Source organism: Megalops cyprinoides, chromosome 12, assembly GCF_013368585.1.
Source record: "Megalops cyprinoides isolate fMegCyp1 chromosome 12, fMegCyp1.pri, whole genome shotgun sequence".
In the NCBI taxonomy this organism is placed as follows: domain Eukaryota; kingdom Metazoa; phylum Chordata; class Actinopteri; order Elopiformes; family Megalopidae; genus Megalops; species Megalops cyprinoides.
Genome location: NC_050594.1, coordinates 28783370 through 28803624, shown reverse-complemented (window position 1 = coordinate 28803624; position 20255 = coordinate 28783370). Strand labels below are relative to the sequence as shown.

General features: G+C 40.2%; 2 protein-coding genes across 5 annotated transcripts in view; both read right to left on the bottom strand.

Moving 5' to 3' along the window:
* LOC118786529 (pleckstrin homology domain-containing family G member 3) overlaps positions 1-1438 on the bottom strand; it is a 70463-nt gene extending 69025 nt beyond the window's left edge. Inside the window, exon 1 of the mRNA XM_036541621.1 lies at positions 1272-1438. The gene's annotated coding sequence lies outside the window, so the exon portion shown is untranslated. The remainder of the gene's footprint in view (positions 1-1271) is intronic.
* A 4464-nt stretch (positions 1439-5902) lies between these two features.
* On the bottom strand, positions 5903-19013 carry spint1a (serine peptidase inhibitor, Kunitz type 1 a). 4 transcript variants are annotated; one of them, XM_036541618.1, is made up of 11 exons: positions 18815-19013; positions 18044-18528; positions 16861-17021; positions 16169-16310; positions 9682-9852; positions 9515-9562; positions 8579-8710; positions 8253-8303; positions 7855-8025; positions 7613-7672; positions 5903-7261 (listed from the first exon to the last, which is right to left on the bottom strand). In XM_036541618.1, exons 2-11 carry the CDS (start codon positions 18456-18458, stop codon positions 7074-7076), a joined length of 1539 nt encoding a protein of 512 aa, XP_036397511.1. In that variant the 5' UTR covers positions 18459-18528; positions 18815-19013; the 3' UTR covers positions 5903-7073. The 4 variants fall into 4 exon arrangements, with proteins under 4 accessions (XP_036397511.1, XP_036397510.1, XP_036397513.1 ...); XM_036541617.1 differs by having other exon boundaries at positions 18044-18525; XM_036541620.1 differs by having other exon boundaries at positions 18900-19013.
* Between the last annotated feature and the right edge of the window lie 1242 nt (positions 19014-20255).

The window sequence follows — 20255 nt, the reverse complement described above, 5'->3', positions numbered from 1 at the left end:
GCCAGGTTCCTAAACCACATATTTGCCTATTTCAATGCCTTTGCAGTCTTACTTTTGCATGTGGGCTACACTTTATTTAACAAAGGTTTAATTTTTAACCACAGTAATATGGTCCTGGGCCGAGATATGGGGCTGATTTTAAATGGTCTGATGAAGGTCAGCAGTAAGTGTTGTTGCAAAACACAGTGTTCAGATTAAGCATAATGCGAATCTTCGATTTAAATTTTGTAATTTCTTGTAATGTAAAGAGGAAGTGACGTTCTAAAATAAACACCTTGAAAAGCTGCTCTATATTGTTTACATCAGAAGAAATTTGCATAGTGAATGTTTGCGCTGACATCAGAACAGAACTCTCTTAGAAGGCCTTTTTCTATTGCATAGCTTTCACGTCAGCCATAACTGAAGAAATAACAATATATCATCGATAAAGTCATTGGAAACAGAAAAGACCTTTCCTTCAAATGCACTGATGTCAATTGAAACTGCTTAACAGCAAACCTACAGGACTGGTAAAGGCATTCAGCCATGATCTAGGAGAAGCAGTAACTAAATTTACGTTATAGCAATCGTTATTTATGTTTGTATAACTGCGTCTTTATGTGCACAACCAAAGAATAGACAAATTGCTTAGGATTTAAAAGATATATGTAAGAAATAGTACCATTCGGGACAACAAACATGTTGTTGGAGACTTATAATGACACATCACAACAAATCCGACTTACTTAGAAAAGTGTATTTACGGCAAACTTTTCATTCAAAACAAAACGTGGTGCATAGCTTCAAATAAAATAACCTTCCTGAAAACCGCAGTAACTCACTAGCCGACATGCACGCACCTAAACAACATTGATTATGTCGGTATCTATGGAATGTAATCCAACACATGTTCACGGAGTAAATGGCAGCCGAACAGTTACTTTTATTAGTTAGAAAACACTACATGATTACATCGCTGCATCACGATGTAACTATACTACTAACAAACAATACACTTGATGGACACACACATACGCGCACACGCATGCACACACAGAGATTGATTAGTTTTAATACTAGAAATCGAGGTGACACTGTTGCAGAGTTGATTCTTTCATTAGAACTAAAAAAACAATTCCTCAATGCTCACATCAATCACGTTCCTGTCAGACTACGTGAATTTATGAGCGCTCCATGGAGTAAAGAAACAACATTAACTATCTCTGTCTTGACAACGCTCCAATAAATAATTAGCTGAAGTTTGTCAGCTATTCTGCAGTTACGTTACTTACAAAATTCTTGAGTAGAAACTTCTTATTCCCGAAGAATCAACGGCGAGTAGCAAAGTAGCAATGATATCGCGCACATCAGGTTTGCTCCCCTTAAAGCTTAACTCCCTAGAAAAGGACTCCTTCAGCTACCATTTAATTCCGTTCAATATAGGCTCAGCCGCCACTACGCACACCATTCCAGTACTAACAGATAGCTTCTCTGTGAAGTAAGCAACACTCGCAGAAAACGCTACCTCCTTTGCGCCTGCGCCACAATATGAGCAAACTTTTTCAAATGTTGTTAATGACTTGAGAAAGTCATAACCCATTCTGCATGAGACTAACCACTAAACCGTACTTGCTTTACACAACATTAAAAGTATTTTTTGCCCGATTCTAGCAGAGTGCAATGACATATTTTAGGAAACGTTTGATTCTCTTACATTACGTCAGGCAGGAAGTCTTTGTGAGGCGAGTTCAAGAACCTTCGAAGCATTTTTTAAAACTGGATGGGCAGGTACAGTTGGCTTTGTCCGGCTAATGCGCGTACTGCTCATAATTTTCAACAAAGGCCAGTGTTGCAATTCTGGAGGAAATGCGTATTCGTTAGTTTCGACCCTTATTGTGTAAATATACTGTATATCGCATGTTTAATAATAACATGAATGCCAGGACCATAGCTTTGCTGGGTGCTGACGTCAACATTTGACAGTGTAGAGCTTGAAGAATGATCTTAACGCTACTTGTCTTCATACCGTTCATGCAGATGTAACTGTTTAGGCTACGATCAGTATCATAAGTCGAAAATGATTTTTCGTCTGTATTCTAAACCATTGGAACCACAGTTACTTTCATTTCAGAGCATTGTGCATTCTGTGGAGTAGAAACAGCGTATTTCAGGATTAATCCTGATCTGAAAAAGATCAGTTTTGTCTTCTGGAAAATTGTAAACACCAAAGAAAAATCAAATATACCAGGCTTGCGAAATACTCGCCGACCTGGAATTGATGCATAGTATACCTATTTGCCGCTTTGGAGGGTATCATGGTTCGCACCGTTCAACACAGTGACACTCACATCATCCAATATCCCATGCAGTGTACTCACAATATCAGCCAATCCACATATTATAAAGACGGAGAATATGCCTAGAATTTTGCACTCAATTGCGCCCATTTTCTTTATTTGTCATAGATCTTGACGTGATTTTGTCTGACGCTTGATCTTTTAACACAAAGTCTTGTCCTAAAATAGATCTCATTATTATGATGCCCCTTTGTTCAAGATAACTCTTCAGTTCATTCATAACATAGCAATGGTCATTTCCCCACATTACGCATTTGGTGAGACTGTGTGCTTATCACTATGTTGAATCAATGCGTCCTTTGTATGACATTCAGTGATTAGGTATTCAGTTCTGACAGGTGGGGCAGATAAACATAACATATTTTCCAGGATACAAAAAACGTTGTGATCCGTTAAATGGAAGGACGGGACAAAGGGGACAAGTAACTTACGCAAGGCTGAACCTGCACAGACACATCAAGCACGCCCAGGTAAAACAGCTCAGTCCACTTAGGCGCGGTGAAGAAGAAATTGGGCAGAGACACTTGCCACACCGAAGCAAGTCTGGGGATCATCTCATTGACACACCCCTCTTTAAACACAGCTGCAACGGGTAAGTTGACAGACTGCCCAAGTGGAAGTGAGGCTACACTGAGAACGACGATAGTCATCAGTGTTTACTTTGATAAAACGATAAATGCCCTCGTCCACGAAGACTTCAACGTGAAAAGACGTTACAGCGCAGAGTGCAATAAGCTATAGTGAAACCTATTGTCAACCAAGTTTTGTAAGTTTGACATTACTGTGCTCCCTTGGTTTGATAGGATTTTAAGGTGTCCAGTAAAATCAATATATTTCCTCACACGCCCGAAATCATTAGCACTTGGCTACTCATTGTGTGTAAATAGCGTTTCAACAATTAAAGGAATGAGTTAATCGTTGAACCTTTTCATGACGTATCAAAGGCAACCTTAATGTGGTCACGTATAAGCCCACCTGTACAACGTCCTATGGATACATGATATTGGATAGATACATTTCAACTACTCCTTCACTGTCAGTCTATTCTCTTAGCCAGAAACATTCCAGTGTCAATGAAAAGAGGATTAACTACAGGGACCCCTAAAATACTTTGCTCCCACTTCCTAACTGCTCTCTCCTTTATAAATGATGAAAACCTTCCAAGAGACATTTTAATCCCCTATAACTCAGGCGACACTAATATGCAGCTATGGTTATACATGCTTTTCAAAAGCTGAATATGCCAGTCCTTATTTTTTAATGGCTTAGAAAGACACGATAAAAACAAGTTCCAACAAGTCAGCAAACAGAAGCATAACTTGTGTGAAATCTCAGGCTTGTGGCACCATTCCAACCCACACATGCCCCATTCAATCCAGACCCAAAAACAACATTGTTTTTCAAAATTTCAATTTTGTCACTTTTCTCCCTACAATTACCAATTTAGATTTCCCTCTTCATGAGATTTGAATGAAGTTAAGGCTTGCATGGCCACTGTAAAATGCCTAAACAATGCTACCACCTGCTGGTAGAAGAGTAGAACTAACTCCATCCCATATGTTCTTTTTTGAATTACCTACTGTCCGGATTCCAAATGATTTGCAGTATTGCAGTGGTCACAGAGAGGGAGGATCAAAAGGCAACAGTGCAGTCAATTAAACACACAGAAATAAAATCAAGGACTTTGAAGATACCACTGAAATAACTGTGGATCATGAAGACCATTTAATTTTTGATCATATAATTACAACCCCAAGTCTTTTTTAATCTGTTATAATTTTACAAGCAAAAACAAACCTGGTCTTACATTTGTACTGGTGAAAGTTCAACAATAAAACTGCATGAAAAGATATGACCTACACTAATGTTCAAAATTTTGGGGTCACTTAGAAATTTCCTTGTTTTTGAAAGAAAAGCTAATTTTTTCCCCATTAAATTAACATCAAATTGAGCAGAAATACAGTGTAGACATTGTTAATGTTGTAAATGACTATCGTAGCTGGAAACGGCTGATTTTAAATGGAATATCTACAAAGGCGGACAGAGGCCCATTATTAGCAACCATTAGTCCTGTATTCAAATGGCACGTTGTTTGCTAATGCAAGTTTATCATTTTAAAAGGCTAATTGATCATTAGAAAACCCTTTTGCGATTATGTTAGTACAGCTGAAAACTGTTGTGCTGATTAAAGAAGTAATAAAACTGGCCTTCTTTCGACTAGCTGAGTATCTGGAGCATCAGCAATTGTGGATTCGATTACAGGCTCAAAATGGCCAGAAACAAAGAACTTTCTTCTGAAACTCGTCAGTCTATTCTTGTTCTGAGAAATGAAGGCTATTCCATGTGAGAAATTGCCAAGAAACTGAAGATCTTGTACAACGCTGTGAACTACTCCCTTCACAGAGCAGCACAAACTGGCTCTAAGCAGAATAGAAAGAGGAGTGGGAGGCCCCGGTGCACAACTGAGCAGGAGGACAAATACATTAGAGTGTCTAGTTTGAGAAACAGACACCTCACAGGTCCTCAGCTGGCAGCTTCATTAAATAGTACCCGCAAAACACCAGTCTCAACGTCAACAGTGAAGAGGCGACTCCGGGATAATGGCCTTCTAGACAGAGTTGCAAAGAAAAAGCCATATCTCAGACTGGCCAATAAAAAGAAAAGATTAAGATGGGCAAAAGAACACAGACACTGGACAGAGGAAGACTGGAAAAAAGTGTTATAGACAGACGAATCTAAGTTTGAGGTGTTCGGATCACAAAGAACATTTGTGAGACGCAGACCAAATGAAAAAATGCTGGAGGCACGGTGGAGGCAATGTGATGGTCTGAGGCTGCTTTGGTGGTGGTAAAGTGGGAGATTTGTACAGGGTAAAAGGGATCTTGAAGAAGGAAGGCTATCACTCCATTTTGCAATGCCATGCCATACCCTGTGGATGGTGCTTGATTGGAGCCAATTTCCTCCTACAACAGGACAATGACCCAAAGCACAGCTCTAAACTATGCAAAAACTATTTAGGGAAGAAGCAGTCAGCTGGTATTTTCTCTATAATGGAGTCGCCAGATCTCAACCCTATTGAGCTGTTGTGGGAACAGCTTGACCGTACGGTACGTAAGGAGTGCCTATCAAGCCAATCCAACTTGTGGAAGGAGCTTCAGGAAGCATGGGGTGAAATCTCTTCAGATTACCTCAACAAATTGACAACTAGAATGCCAAAGGTCTGCGAGGCTGCAACTGCTGCAAATGTAGGATTCTCTGATGAAAGTAAAGTTTGAAGGACACAATTATTTCATTTAAAAATTATTTCTAACCTTGTCAATGGCTATATTTCCTATTCATTTTGCTGTATTTCCTATTCACTCATTTCATGTATGTTTTCATGGAAAACAAGGAAATTTCTAAGTGACCCCAAACCTTTGAACGGTAGTGTACACGTCTTCCATCAAAGGAATTTCAGTTACTGGGGGGATAAACAGTAAAGAGTCTAAATATACAGGGATTTTTGAGTTAAATATGAGATGTGTGGCATACTGAATCTCTGAGGGTATACTATACAGCAGAAAAGTAAAAAAAAAAAAAGGTACAAAATGATATCGGTTCCCTATCAATGATTTTGTCTCCGTTATGGTTATGATACGGAACATGAATAGTGACAATCAGAATCCCCTTTTTTCACACAAATTCAAAATGACATAATTACATGTACATGTAGCATGAATAATTTGGCTCAAAATTGCCCTGGAATGCAGAAAAAGGCAACCTTTCCTGGAAACATCTGTACAAACACAAACCTTTTTATAGACACTCAGATCCTTTTTATTAAAATTAAACTGTCTGGTTTAATATTTTCAAATAGCATTTTTAAAACAAAGAAAAAAATATATACAACTTGTGTGTAGACAATGCTGGCAGTCTGTGAGCTAGAATGAGATATTTATTTTTATCTGTATAAAAATAAAAGTCTCACAAACAAAGAAATTCACTCCCATATTTCTTTCTGCATTTCCAATACTCAGGAGAAAAGCCTATTTTACAGCAGTTACCCAATAAACTTATTTCCTCATACTCTTCCTAAGCACTTGACAAAAAGCCATTATGTACAAATCATTTTCAACGACACAATCTATTGAAAAATGCCTTGTGATGAAAATTAGGCAATAAAAAAAAACCTAGCTATGAAGTGGCAGCCACATTTGGAGTTGCTGGTTCAAACAGAGATGTTTCAATTCAGCCTCCTTCAACCTGTTTACATGAATCATGTGAACTCAGCAGAAATGAGAACTTGTAGGTTTTCTCCATGAGACAGTCTTACCCTGAGAACAGACTTAAAAAACAAAATCTTTGTACTATGGCCTTTCGTGAAACAAACACTTCACGCACAAAAATCAGCAGTGTTTTAAAAGCAGGTGTAACATATTTTTCTATTTGGAGGGCTTTCCGTTGCCTGCATGCTGTCCAGTTAACACAGATAAGCTCTGTACACTTGTATGTCCAAGTATCACCTTGATGTTCGTAGGATATGGCTGTATAAAAATAAAATGTCTCCCCAACCCCCTCCCTAAAAAGCTCCAATGTACAGACACAAGCAGGCAGAAATATTAAAATGTGTACATGAGTATGTGCGTGTGTGTGTGTGTGTGTGTGTGTGTGTGTGTGTGTGTGTGTATGTGTATGGTCTTGCTTCTTGCTCAGCTGCACTGGGCACTGAAGTGAACCCTGGCTGGGGTTAGTACTGGCTCAGATGGGCTTGGTGGTGCTGTTGTAGACCAAACGTTCGGTGTCCTCCATGGTGGAAACCTGCGAGCCGTTGACAGCGACACGCTGGTGCCTCGGCTGCTCCTTCTTGCCCTTTAGGAAGCAGTAGCCCAGGATTGCCAGCATGATCAGGATAGCCACACCCAGCAGCACAGCGATTGCTATGGTGCCTACAGCGTGAGCAACCACACACATGGAACGGCATTACCACACTGTACATGCAAAACCATTCAGGGCATTTTTGTTTGCACAGAAAATTAGGGGGGGCTCTTCTGGGTTATCCTACACTATTGAAAATTGTAGAAAGACAGTAATGACTAAAAGGAACTTGTGAACAGCAAACAAAAATACAACAAACAGCACTTACTAAAAACAAAACAAAGCAAAATTCAGTGGGCAAGGGGAGTCATCACATCATGGTTAAAGGGAACAAAATCACTGGTCAATGTGAAACGTCAGTAGCTGTGAAGTGATGGATGTGGCAGTGCATGCTGTATAACTGTCAAAGCATCAATGGTCACCTGACTGACTCTTCTGATCCTCAAGGTACTCGAAGCCTGCCCTTGCAAAGAGATCATCTCCTGCACAGAGACAAAGGACACATTCAGGGTCATCTTGTGGAAATGACCCTCACTCTCACACTGAGCCATGACATTGTCATTCACTTACCAGACTGCTGAATCAAGAGAGCTGCTACTGGGCTATGGTACATGTCATGTGCAGAATATAACCAACAACAGCATGTACGCACACCGGGACTGACCTGTTACCATTTTGCAGGTTGCCATGCAGGTGTCTTGGTCCTCAAACCTGTTTTCATTCCCATCGCAGCCGCCGTAATTAAAACGGTAACAGCTCCTCTCCAAAGGGTCATAGTACCAGTTGGTCATACTGGCCCGGCATGGACCTGTTCTGGGAGGTTCTGTGCAGCGGACTACAGCCAGAGAGAAGGGAAAAGAGAGAGAGAGGGGGGGGGGGAGGGAAAGAAAGGGAGAGAGAGAGAGAGAGAGGGGGGGGGGGGGAGGGAAAGAAAGGGAGAGAGAGAGAGAGAGAGAGAGAGAGAAGAGGGCAATGCTTAGGAGAGCTCTAGGAACTGACGTGGCTGATGCAAATCAAAGACCCACCTCACAACGCAGACAGAACCACAACAACCAAACTCACCTTTCTGTTCTTCCAAAGGGATCTGCAGCAGGATCCTGAATTTTGCATCAACTGAAAACGGAAGCAAAAAACAATCCACATTTGCCATGTGAGTAGCACCAACATAATAACATGAAAACCACTAAAATCAGGCATTTCAAAGTTTGGAGGTGAAACCCCCTGAATTGTTTAAAGTATTTAACCGAACAACAATGCACTCCACTCTTCACAAACTGTGAATTCAGACACATTAGAATGGGCTTTTCATGTAATGGACAGGACCCTGGGGACTGGTTATGAGACTGCTGGAACAGCCAATCAGAATAAAAGGAGGGTGTGGTCCTCACGGTTGTCGCAGGACTCCTCATCTGAGCCGTCACTGCACTGCTTCTGCTTGTCACACTCCAGGCCTTTGTCCAGGCAGCAGCCGTTGGCACAGGTGAACTGGGTGGGCTCGCATGGGGAACCACACACCTCCCCTGTGTGACACACACACACACACACACACACACACACACACACACACACACACACACACACACAAACACACACAAACACACACAAACACACACAAACAAACACACACACACCTGTTACACCCTCTCACAACACCTGATGAGCAGCAGGGGTCCCATATGACAAGCTGTTTAAGATGCATTCAGCTTCCACTGAGTGATGCCAAAGCAGGCATTACATGAAATAGCATGACGTTCCATTCATCACACTATCTGGTAAACAATGCTGCTTAGTGATTTAGGAATTTGACCTCTTAGTTACCTGGCAGTATGCAGGCTCGATTCTCTGGTGGTGCCACTATACCTTTGAGAATGGTTCTTCACATGAACTGCTGTACTTGATATACAGATGTATAATCGAATAATTTTAAAAATGTATAATATTTATACAGATCAACTAACATAGCTTATATTTTACAATCTATGCGAGTTAATCTTGGATAAAGGCATCTAATAAACAATTACGTAATGTAATTTAATAATGTCTGTGCTACCACGAGCTGCAGTATGCACACAGATGTGACTGAACAGAAACACAATGGCCTCTGATTCCCAGCGTATTCACTCGCTAACTGATCAATGACCTTATAAAGAAAGGGGAAGGGATCTGATCCAAACTCATCTCTGGAATAGCAAGTGATTAATCTAATGCAAGAAAATGTGGAAACATCCTTCACATGTGATGACACCAATAATTCCTTTACTAATGGCATAAATCATGAATTGTAAGAATAAGTATGAATGATGATCGGCACTTTAGTATCTCACCTTCAGGAGGAGGGAGAGGACCCATTCTGCCACTTTTATCTGGCATAACTGCAAGAGAAAAGCAAACCAAAGTATTAAGGCATTAAATTGTATATAACTGAGCTGCAACACACACCTTAATGGACCAGTTTAGAAAGTTTTAAAGAGATTTCAGGCGGGACAGGTACCTGACACCCCGTCGCAGGCTTTGGTGCACTCCTCTAGGGACAGGTAGTTGTTGAGGTTTGCAGCGCAGCCCCCGAACGTGAACTCCTCGCACTTCTCAGACACCACATTGTAGTGCCACCGAGGGAAGGAGCCCCGGCAGGGACCCACCTTCTTGGGGACCATGCAGTGATCTGAAAGGGGCAGTACAGGTGCTTAAGACATAGACATGCAGCTTAAATACAACGAATCATTTACATGGGGAAAAATGAGTCTGCATCTGTACATTCAGCATACTGTGCAGAGCACCGGTCATGCAAGTGGTGTGAAAAATGACTGCACATTCTTTCCTATAAGCAAAATCAATCAAAACTCTTGACAGAGCGCTGTGAACGATAAATGAGGAAACTCATACAGCACCAGGTCCTGCTAGGTCTGTCTCTGCCATTGCTATGCTAATGAATGGGGAAATGCACAGCTGTGGAGCTAAACACATACCAAGGCACCTTGTCATAAAAAGGATAAACAATGACATTCTCAAACGTTAGACCTTCAGACCTCCGCCAGGCCTCAGCACTGAATTCAGTAAGGAATAATAACAGGAATCTGAATAATAATAATAATAATAATAATAATAACAGGAATGTCCAAAGTACACAATGCATTCTTATTTACACGGCAAGTTGACTGTATTTTTGAACCTTTTAAATTACTTACAATACATTATATTCTGAAGTGCCCATGAATTGTGTAATAGCCTACATAATTAACTAACATAAAAGCCTAATATCTCTGAGCAATATCTTAAGGAAGAGCATTCCAAATTTAAAAATACTGTACAATTAGATGTCAGACAGAGTTTTTTAAAAAAAAAAAAAAAAAAAAAAAGCCCATTCACCAGGCCCCTTGTATGAGACCCCTGTCTGAGACACTCGTTTCACCCCATTAGCTGTATGCATTTGGAATCTCTTTCCATTTTAAACATGACCACAGCACAGCTAAATGCAGCTGAAGTCAGCCACCGTAACAAAATGGTTCCACAGTGACACACTTTTTACACTGCAGTAAGGAAAGACACATTAACGGATAAACAGACCAAGGCCCAGTGCTTAGTCTCTTCTCTGGTGTGGTTAGACTTCCTGACCTACAAGGTGCAGCTATGAAATGCTGAGACTAATTTGAGAAACCCCTGAAACACTGGGACTATTTGTTCATCTGTTATTTTATACCTGGATGTATTGTGCAAGAGTATCAAGCATGGATGTGTTTGGCCTTGTTTGTGAAACTTGGTTTCGAAACCAGGAAAACCAGTTCCAAAGAGTGGGAGGAGTACGGAAGATCAATTCAAGATATGACCACTTCCTGTTCAAGCAGAAAGCCCCTGGGGAATGTGGATTATCTACCTGTTCATGTTCTAGCAATCCACATTCAGTCTGAATTGTTTAATCTGTTCATTTAGCCTCTGCTCAGTAACACTTGGATGTTTTCATGTGATTTATACAGTAAAGACAGGGCAACACAAGGTGCAATTTCAAAGACAAGTATAAGAATGAGACATGCGCATAGCTCACTTGAAACGGCTAACTTTACAACAAGAGAGAAACCACATTAAATGACCTAGTGAATCATAATAAACTAAGCGCGCACTGTACATGGACTTCCACTACCACATTCTGAGCATCTCATTTGTCAGAGAAGAAACATTTCAAACTTACAATACATGCTAAAAGCCTAAAGCTACAAGCCCAACACAATGTGTTTTCTGTGATTTTAATTACATCGTAAATCTAGATCATCTGGCCATTCAGTCTTTTACTGGAATCATACAAACTTGCCTGAACAGGTTTGATTGCCAGCAGAATTTCAAAACAAAAACAGAGACAGGACAAGAGGGATTCCATAAGCCACACGGAAGACACATGCAAATTTATCAGATTCTTTGACACACCAGTCACATTAATCTTCCTTTCCAAAAAAAAAAAAAAAAAATCACAATGAGTGACAACTGGAACCACAGCAGCCATTATTCATCTTCTCATTTATAAAGTTTCAATGTGGTCATGCAGTCATGCTTCCTCTGTAACTTAGTATTACTTTAAACTGCAGTGTATTATGATGTATTTCCAAATCCTCTGTGGTCTACATCACTTCCCATAGGATGAGATATAAGGAGCGCAGAAGTGGGATAAATATAATCTTCCCATACAATCCCTCATAGCCAATGGCCATTTTTCACACTGCTAGTCCCATAATGCACCACACTGGAGTGAAAGCTGATTGGAGTATAGGCGCATTTCATTTGAGCCATTCGCAGGTGTCTCACAAACTGCCCCAGGGTGCCGCAACAGACTCCTGATCACTGTCAGCAAATGACGCACCTCAGAAGTGAACCCATGTCTGAGCTGCAGAACTCTGCCCAAGTGCCTTAACCATATGGGAGCTGAATGTTTTTTAAACGTCACACTGGGGAGTGAAACTTACTTTTGGCAGTATTTTTCTAGATGCATGTTCTTATGAAATGCAAGTTTTACAGTCACTGTCTGGCTTGGCCCCATTTCTTCAACCTTGCATTCTTTTTTAGTCGTTTACTCCAGGATGTTTTACATCCTTGTCCTTTTTGCATGTCTGCTGCCTCTTAAACATTTAAGACAAACTACAGCTAAATTCACAGAAGCAGACAAAATGTCAAAACATTGTAGGTAAAAAATTAACAGACTACTTTTAAAACAAGCCAACAGAAACATAATCTTTCAATGGTTCAAGCAGTTAGCAGCCCACGGGAGTGTAGTTTCATAAAGAAGGATCGGTATGAGATGGCTTTAAGCTGACTTTGTGCCCTCCCGACGGAATCCATGCATCACTGAGACAAAGCCGATGTGTTTGCTGATAGCCTAAACATGATTGTGTAAGCTACACAATGGAAACTTTTTATAGACAATGAATCAGCTGGCTGAGAAAATTTTAGTGTCTTGACCACAGAAGACAGTGGCAAGCTTATTTCTGTTTGAATAAAAAACCCACAGTTCATTTCTATCTATTCAGACAGATGTAAATTAATGTGACATCCTCATAAACTGGTACATTGGCAAGCCAGCAGGATATTTATTATACCAGAGATGCTTATGAGACAAAAAAAGAAAATATATTGATGCACCTGGCCCCATCTAGAGCATACAGTATTTATGGGGGGTGGGGGGAGGGGGGTAGTTACCTTCGGCTGAGACCCCATTCTCCGGAGGTGCTCATATACCTTCCTACTGAACTTGTTTCTGCAGCTGGAATGAGTGGGCTTAATATTCTTAGGCATTTTCATGTTTGCTATTTTTGATAATGTAAGACAAATTGTATGTATGGTATGCAAATTATGAACTGAACTGACTGCCACAGTCCTTCCTCACAGGCATAAAGGTGGCATTTTAAGCAGCTAAAATCATGTTGTAAAAATGCCATTGCAGCCTGTGTAAAATAATATTTTAAAGCTGTCCTGAAAACATGCTACTATTTCACTAAACCAGTTCAGTAATAATGTTTCAATGTGAGTGTTTTGCACGTGCAAAGATTTCACTTGCAGATCATTCTGCCATGCCTGTACTCCATGGATAGCTGTACTCATCATGTACCTGCCTGCACATACATGTATTTAACATGCGGTAACGACAGGTGTCACAGAACAACTGCGGTGCTTTAAACTGTTACAATAATCATATGCAAAAGGGATGATCTTTGAGAAAGAAATTAGTTTCCTTCCCAAAAAATGCAGTCTAACATGTAAATCTGAAGAGGAAATGATGCATTTATGTTGGTGCAGTTGTTGAAAGAATGTGATATTCTTCTCAGATTCAGTTCCTAAATGAGTGGACACACCTTTGTGTGTGTCTTTAACATTCCCTCCTACAGAGGGCACGAGACGGCATTGTTCCTCTTCTGGTGAGACTACGTCATTGTAACAGGAATGGCTTGTGCACACCATTTTAGCCCTGATTCAGCTCTCTCAATTACCTTTGTCAGTCTTTGACTACTTGACTATTGTCATGAAATTCGACATGTACTTTGAAACAGAACACACGTCCAACACCTTAGTTTACGAGCTGCGAGTCAATTTATCCAACTACTGAATTTTTTTGGTCGATTTTGTTTGGTTGCATCAGCAGCGAAGGACTGCCAACAGAAAATAAAACTGAACCATTCAATAATGAAGTGTGTCTACTAAAAACAGTAATTTTCACATAGCAATTGGTGCTTCCTGTAAAACAACTACAAGAAGCATTCAGAAAACTGGAATAATAGAGTGAAAATACACCCTGTACAAAAGAAGATGAGGAAGTGGCCATAAACCAGCTGGTCAGGACTCATATGTATACCACTGCTCTACAGTCTCAGGTAATGCCTGCTTGTTATCCATCACAATAATAATTCTCTATGAGAATTACACTGTTTTAACTGGTGCTTGGCTATTGTTTCAGTGATATACCTTTGAATAGTGCATCTTGCAAATGCAGATTGAGAAACCAGATGCCAAAGACAATCTAGTTAACACTTACATGTTAATGAGCACTTTTGTGTTAATGCCATTCAAAGTAATTCATATCATACATTATGCTGTGATGAAATTCTGCATATTCTGTTTTGTTTTGGGTTTTTCTGTACAAAACCATGTATTCATCCATAAACCCTCAATATATTCTATATGCAATGTCTAATCAAAATCCCTTGCAAAACTCCTACAGGTACACGCACCACATTACATCTGTCTGCTATGACAGAGCACACACATGGTGAGAAAGAGTGGCAATTTACAATACGTTTCTCACTTCCTCAGCTGTTGAATGCCATGTCAGAAGAGGTGTGCTGCTCAGGTTAACATACAATCAATACCAGAAACAACAGCTCTTTTTACCACCAGCTCAGCTTTGTTTGGTACACATGTTGACTACACATCGCCATTTACTATTATAAAGCATATTTGTATGAAAAAGCTCCACTGACACAAACATACACGTGATTCAAAATGGCCACAAGAGCAGGGGCAGAACCTGCTTACTATACAAAGTTGAATTAATGCTTTTTTTTGCTTGTTTTCTTTCTAACACATGAAGCCAGACCATATTTAAATATTTCATACTCAATTATAGAAAGTTTTTTCTCCTCTTTATAGAATGCATACATCAAAAGATAAAACCCAAGCATAAAGTTTCGCTTCTTGTTCTTGGTATCTTTGATCACACTTTCAGACCACTGTCTTCAGGGTGACAGGGATATGGTTCCTGTTACATACTTATTTTGCAAAGCGAACAAAGATAAAACAAAGACTAAAGAAACCAAATCCAAGTGGATCTATGAAACAATGGCATCAACAAGGACAGTTAACTCGAAAATGCATCACTTTTTTCAATCATAAGATCTAAACAGGAAAAACTGTGAAATGGAACTTAATCCACCCGAGATCCACAGAATGACCACACCGGCTGTCACAGAATCTTTAGGTGTGTTCACATATGAATGTACAATTCATATATAGGAGACCGCATTTTCAAATGGCCTGTTGAGCTTATCTCCCAACACACAAAACATAAGAGACTTTTAGCAGCAGAATATCCCTCGCACTGGCTTTGCCAATGCGATCTGCCAAAAAAGGGCAACAAATCTGACTTCATTAGCAAGTTTAGTTGTTATCGTTTACAATAATAAAGAATGCATGAAAATAATTAAAATTTTCAGAACAAAGAATTTCAGAATTCAAGAAGATGGGCTTATTCTTTCATGATTAGAAAATGCTTTCACTATGGTCTGCCAATAAAAGTTGAGCAAGCAGAGGGCTGCTCATTCAACATGACCAGGCATTGTACAGCAAAACAAGACTCCTGCTGGCTTTGAAATGTCACATTACTGCCAGTTGATTAAGATGATTATCACAGGCTACACAACTTTTAGTGGGTAGGTTCTGACAGAACTTAATTCTTCTGTATTATTCTAATGTGTAAATTAAAAAAAGACCTCAGTATTTTCACATTTTTAGAGTAACTTACAAGCCTTCACAGTTGTTGTGACAACAAGTATGGAGCCACAGAAAAAAAAAACCTATTGCTATAAACTCCTATTGAGTGTTAACCATCCTTGGCTACCGCTAAAAAAATCAGCAAATTAATCAGGATTAGAGAGTTTGTCATCAAGCGAAGGAAGAAAGTTTACATCCATCTTTGAAACAAAGCAGATGTATATAGAGCCATATTTGTCAGTTTGGTAAGTGCTTTCAGGGATTTTCCTTAGTTGTTAATAGTATGTTAAGATGTTGAAATCCATGGGTAATGGAGAACATAAGAAAATGATATATTTCCCTTTCCCATACCAATTATGCATATTGAAAGGATGCCTAAAATGTTCCTCAAGCATTTCTGAATCTATGTACGAATGGTACCAGTTTATGACCTTTAGATCTGAACCAGGATAGCGTACCCAAAAAAGGTGTGCAATTTGAAAGAACCATTAAGTTCATTTGTCCCACATACTCACTCTGAGACTGCTCTGGTGTGAGGACCAGAACGGTGACCTCTGTACTGTCTGACTGGCCAATGGTGTCAGTTACAGTCAGCTGAAACTTGTAAATTCCAGCAGAGAGATTGGACACCATGACTTCATCCTCAAAGTGAGTTTTCTAGGACATAAAGCAATACAATGACTATTAGCAATTTACAATTCTTGTACGTAAACTGCTCTTTCAACAACATTTTGAGAGTATGCAATGCTCGGCACTTTGTTAGCATAGAACATCATTACCAAATATCTGCTGTAGAATACCAGACCATGATGAGAAATGAATTACACAACCAAATGACATAGACACCTGATTATTTTTTCCCCTTTGGGATGATTTGTATTTCTGTTACAAATCATGATCAAAATTTTCTCTACAATCACCCTTAAGCTTGGGATACACACACCCGATGGTTGGTCAGGGTCTGGCAATGATAAGTACTTTGATAAATACTCTCACCGACGGCTGATGAATGTCAGGAACAATGCCTGTCAGCAGCAGGCAACTACACACTACATGCTGACTACAGGTGATGGTCAGCAACCCACTTTTTTACCGACCTTCAGGTGTATGTATCCCTACTTTTAGGTTTGCAACTGCCTTTGGCAGTGGAAGTTCTATGAAACACAATGATGGCTGTGGTCAGGGTGGCCAAACCCCTGGTGCCCACCTCAATGACAGCCCCTGGATTGCCCTTTATCAGGCGCCACTGATAACTGACGATCTTCTTGTCGTCACGGCTCTCAATGCCATTCAAGGTCACTGTCTCCTGGGGCTGGACAACTCTGTCCTGGCCCCCATTGGCAATTGGAGGCTTATCATCATCATCACCTGCAAGATACAAAATGTCAGCATTATTTTATCTTCAGAGAAACTTGCCCCCCCTCACAATTTTAAAACAGTTCCAGGAAAATGTTCCAATTTCTCTTGTAGTTAGCTAGGAAATATTCCTGACAACCATGTCAACCAATTAAAAATGAGGCAACTAGCACTATGCAACCTCCAGATAACAATACATAAAGACAATACACAATTGTACATTTTAACACACTGTTCTCACTTCTCAGCTTGACATACAAGAAGTGAAAACCACTGTGGTTTTTCTTGGTATGGCTGTCATGCCAAATCTGACTGTTCTCAAGCAGTTCTCGTCAAGTGTCCTCCCTCTTCATCTGCCCGAACATTAGTCAATGGAAATTGCTAGCAACTTTCAAGAGCTAGGTTGCAGACCACTGTGATAGCAACTGCCGATCAAGTGAAAGAGGAAGAACAAAAACGAAACTTCAGACCGCAAAAGGAGCATTTGCTGAACCTCAGCGTGTCCGTACTTGCGCGTGGATTCTTCTCCCCAGGCCAAATGGTTTCGGTGCGCTCACCGCTAAAAGAGCGCACCGCATCACGTGCCGTGCAGCTACAAGTCCATTCAATTGTCATGCAGACAATGTCGGATGATCATTTACATATTTGTTGACTAATTATCAATGAACGACTAACGAAAGCTGTTAGCGACCGTGTTTTATACCTGCTGCATTAACAAGTATATGACCCACCGTGTAATGGTAGTATTGCCCCAGTTTCCACCACGCAAGAGACTATGCGCTGGAATGTCCTCCAGGTATACATATTGTTCATAATATAGTGCCTCTTTAAACATGGCCCATTTTCCTTTTAAAAGAACGACTAACTCCAAATAAAGTAACACCTCCACTATGTAAGTGACTCACTACGTATGGAAATGACGTCATTTGAAGATATGTGGGTACCTTTGCTGTTAAACAGCAGGACGTCACTGGGTTTTTATATATATAACAATAAAAACAAGCCAGGAAGAATAAATTAAAAGTCATTCTTACCGGGAATGGTGTGTGGTCTCTCCAGGTAATTATCGAAAACCGTGCTTAATATGTAGTTGTTGAAGCCCTTCTTCTTCACAAACTTACAGACGTATTTTTGCTTGTACAGACAGTTAAAGAGGAAGCAAGCTTTGATCAAGCCCTCCTCCTCTCCATCTTCCATCAAAGCCAAATTACACTTGGGGTCTTTGCAACAAGAGCGCACGCAGTCGTTTGTACGTTGCACTGCCGGGGAAGCGGTGAACGTGGCCCCCTCTTTCACTGACTCGTCTGTGTCCAGAACAAAGCCTTCTTTCCCCTTTTTAAATTTCGCCAAACATTGCTCCCCGAAGGTTTCGGCCTGTGCGCGCACCGTGCACAATGTTTGGAGCAAAAGCGAGGAGCCCAGTAACAATCCGATCCGTAAAGGGGTCATGCTAAAGGTAGCTAAGAACTTCACCGACCTCTTGCTAGAACTTTCTTCTTCTTCTTCAAAGGGCGATCTGCTGAAACAAAAATCAATCAGAATACTTCATGACACATGGCTAAATATTTAGCGTTACAAATTAGGCAATAACCTAAGAATAACTTTATAATAGTAACTTGCCAGTAAGTCAGATAATTTATTAGTTCGAGGTACTATTGATAAGGTTGCCTTTTTGATAAAAACCAAACATGTCTATATTATGTTTATGTGCCGTCAACGTTTTTATTAGAATCAAACACCAGGCCAACACAATCGTTCGCAGTTATGACATGGAATGAAAGAGAACAAAACGAATCGCTACGCACCAGTTAAAACCCACTCGAAATGGACCCTCCAATACTTTTCCGTAGTTCAGATTCCCTGTGCGTAAAATACATAGGTGGCACCTACTTTCAGTCGATACCGTGTCACTTTTGTTCCAAGGTGTTCCCTTTCGTCGGAAACGTGAAATAAACAATTTAACCCTTTTCGTCTCCCAGGTGTGTCTCTTCGAGCAACCTGTACTCTCAGGAAGTGAAATTTTACGCCAGCACAAACAGACGCGGTGACGTAGTCGGCACAGGGTGTGGAAACCCTCTTTAGAGCGAGTACCTAAGCTTCACCTGTGGGGCTCGCATAAGACGCACACCTGACCATTTAAAGGCTGGATAATATGTATGCCTCTATATTACATAGAGGCATACATATTGCATAATACGTATCTTGGTAAAGCATTATAGCTCAACACAATATATCACGGGGTTCTCTGTCATGTAGCTTGATACGCGCGCTCATAACATTTCTCAAGACCTTTCAAACAGAACTAGTTCTGGATATTACCACATGGGGGCAGTCGCGAATTGAATACACGCGAAAGCGATGCTACGTAATACCGAGACTAACGTGTATGTGTACAAAATTCTGTGCATGATAAATGTTTCAGAACCTAATTCCTTAACACACGAAGCAGCAATGGAGTATTTAGTCTGGTTTTTGGTGGCAAACCCTGAGCAGGCGAAGGACTTGTGATCAAATTGTCCGATGTTTTTGTTTTAGTTTTATAAATGGGCGAGGACAGCTTAATCAGTTTAAGATATTTCACTGACTCTTAACTGTCACAGTTACAAGATAAGAGTAGCACTTGTTGCTTAAAGGATAAACTCCATGTTCTCATCGTAAAACACATAGGATAAATGTAGGACACTCGCCCCCTTCAGCGCACATGCACCAAGATGAAGACAGGGTTTAAGGAAGAGTGTGGTAGTCAATCAACGATCTTCGCTCTCGTTTGCACACATACTCGTACATAAGAAATTATATGTTTCATCCGCAATATAATTGTGACTCACTGTACTTGCGGCCACTTTACGTACGATTGGTGTCATAAAATGACTCACGCTTGCAGTCACAACCCTGGAATGTGAAACTTTAACTGAGACTTAAAAAGAAACGTTTTATACTGCGATCCAATCAGTTCCATTTATAATAACGTGATTGATCAAGACAGATGTTTAAATGATTTGATGACAGCAGAAGAAAGAATGGATTTTTTTAACCAGCAGTTTATTTTTTATAGTGCCTCCTGTATGAGCAGGATTGTGAGGTTGGATTCAAATGAGAAAAGTTCATTGCAGTTACTGCTATGTGAAGTAGCCTACGGCCGATATGTTTGAAAGAATGCAGCAGTTGTTAACCAACATCTACGACAATTATTTTCTAATATTAAAGGATTGTATGTCTAAAATTCATGGTGGTCGGGTCGCATTA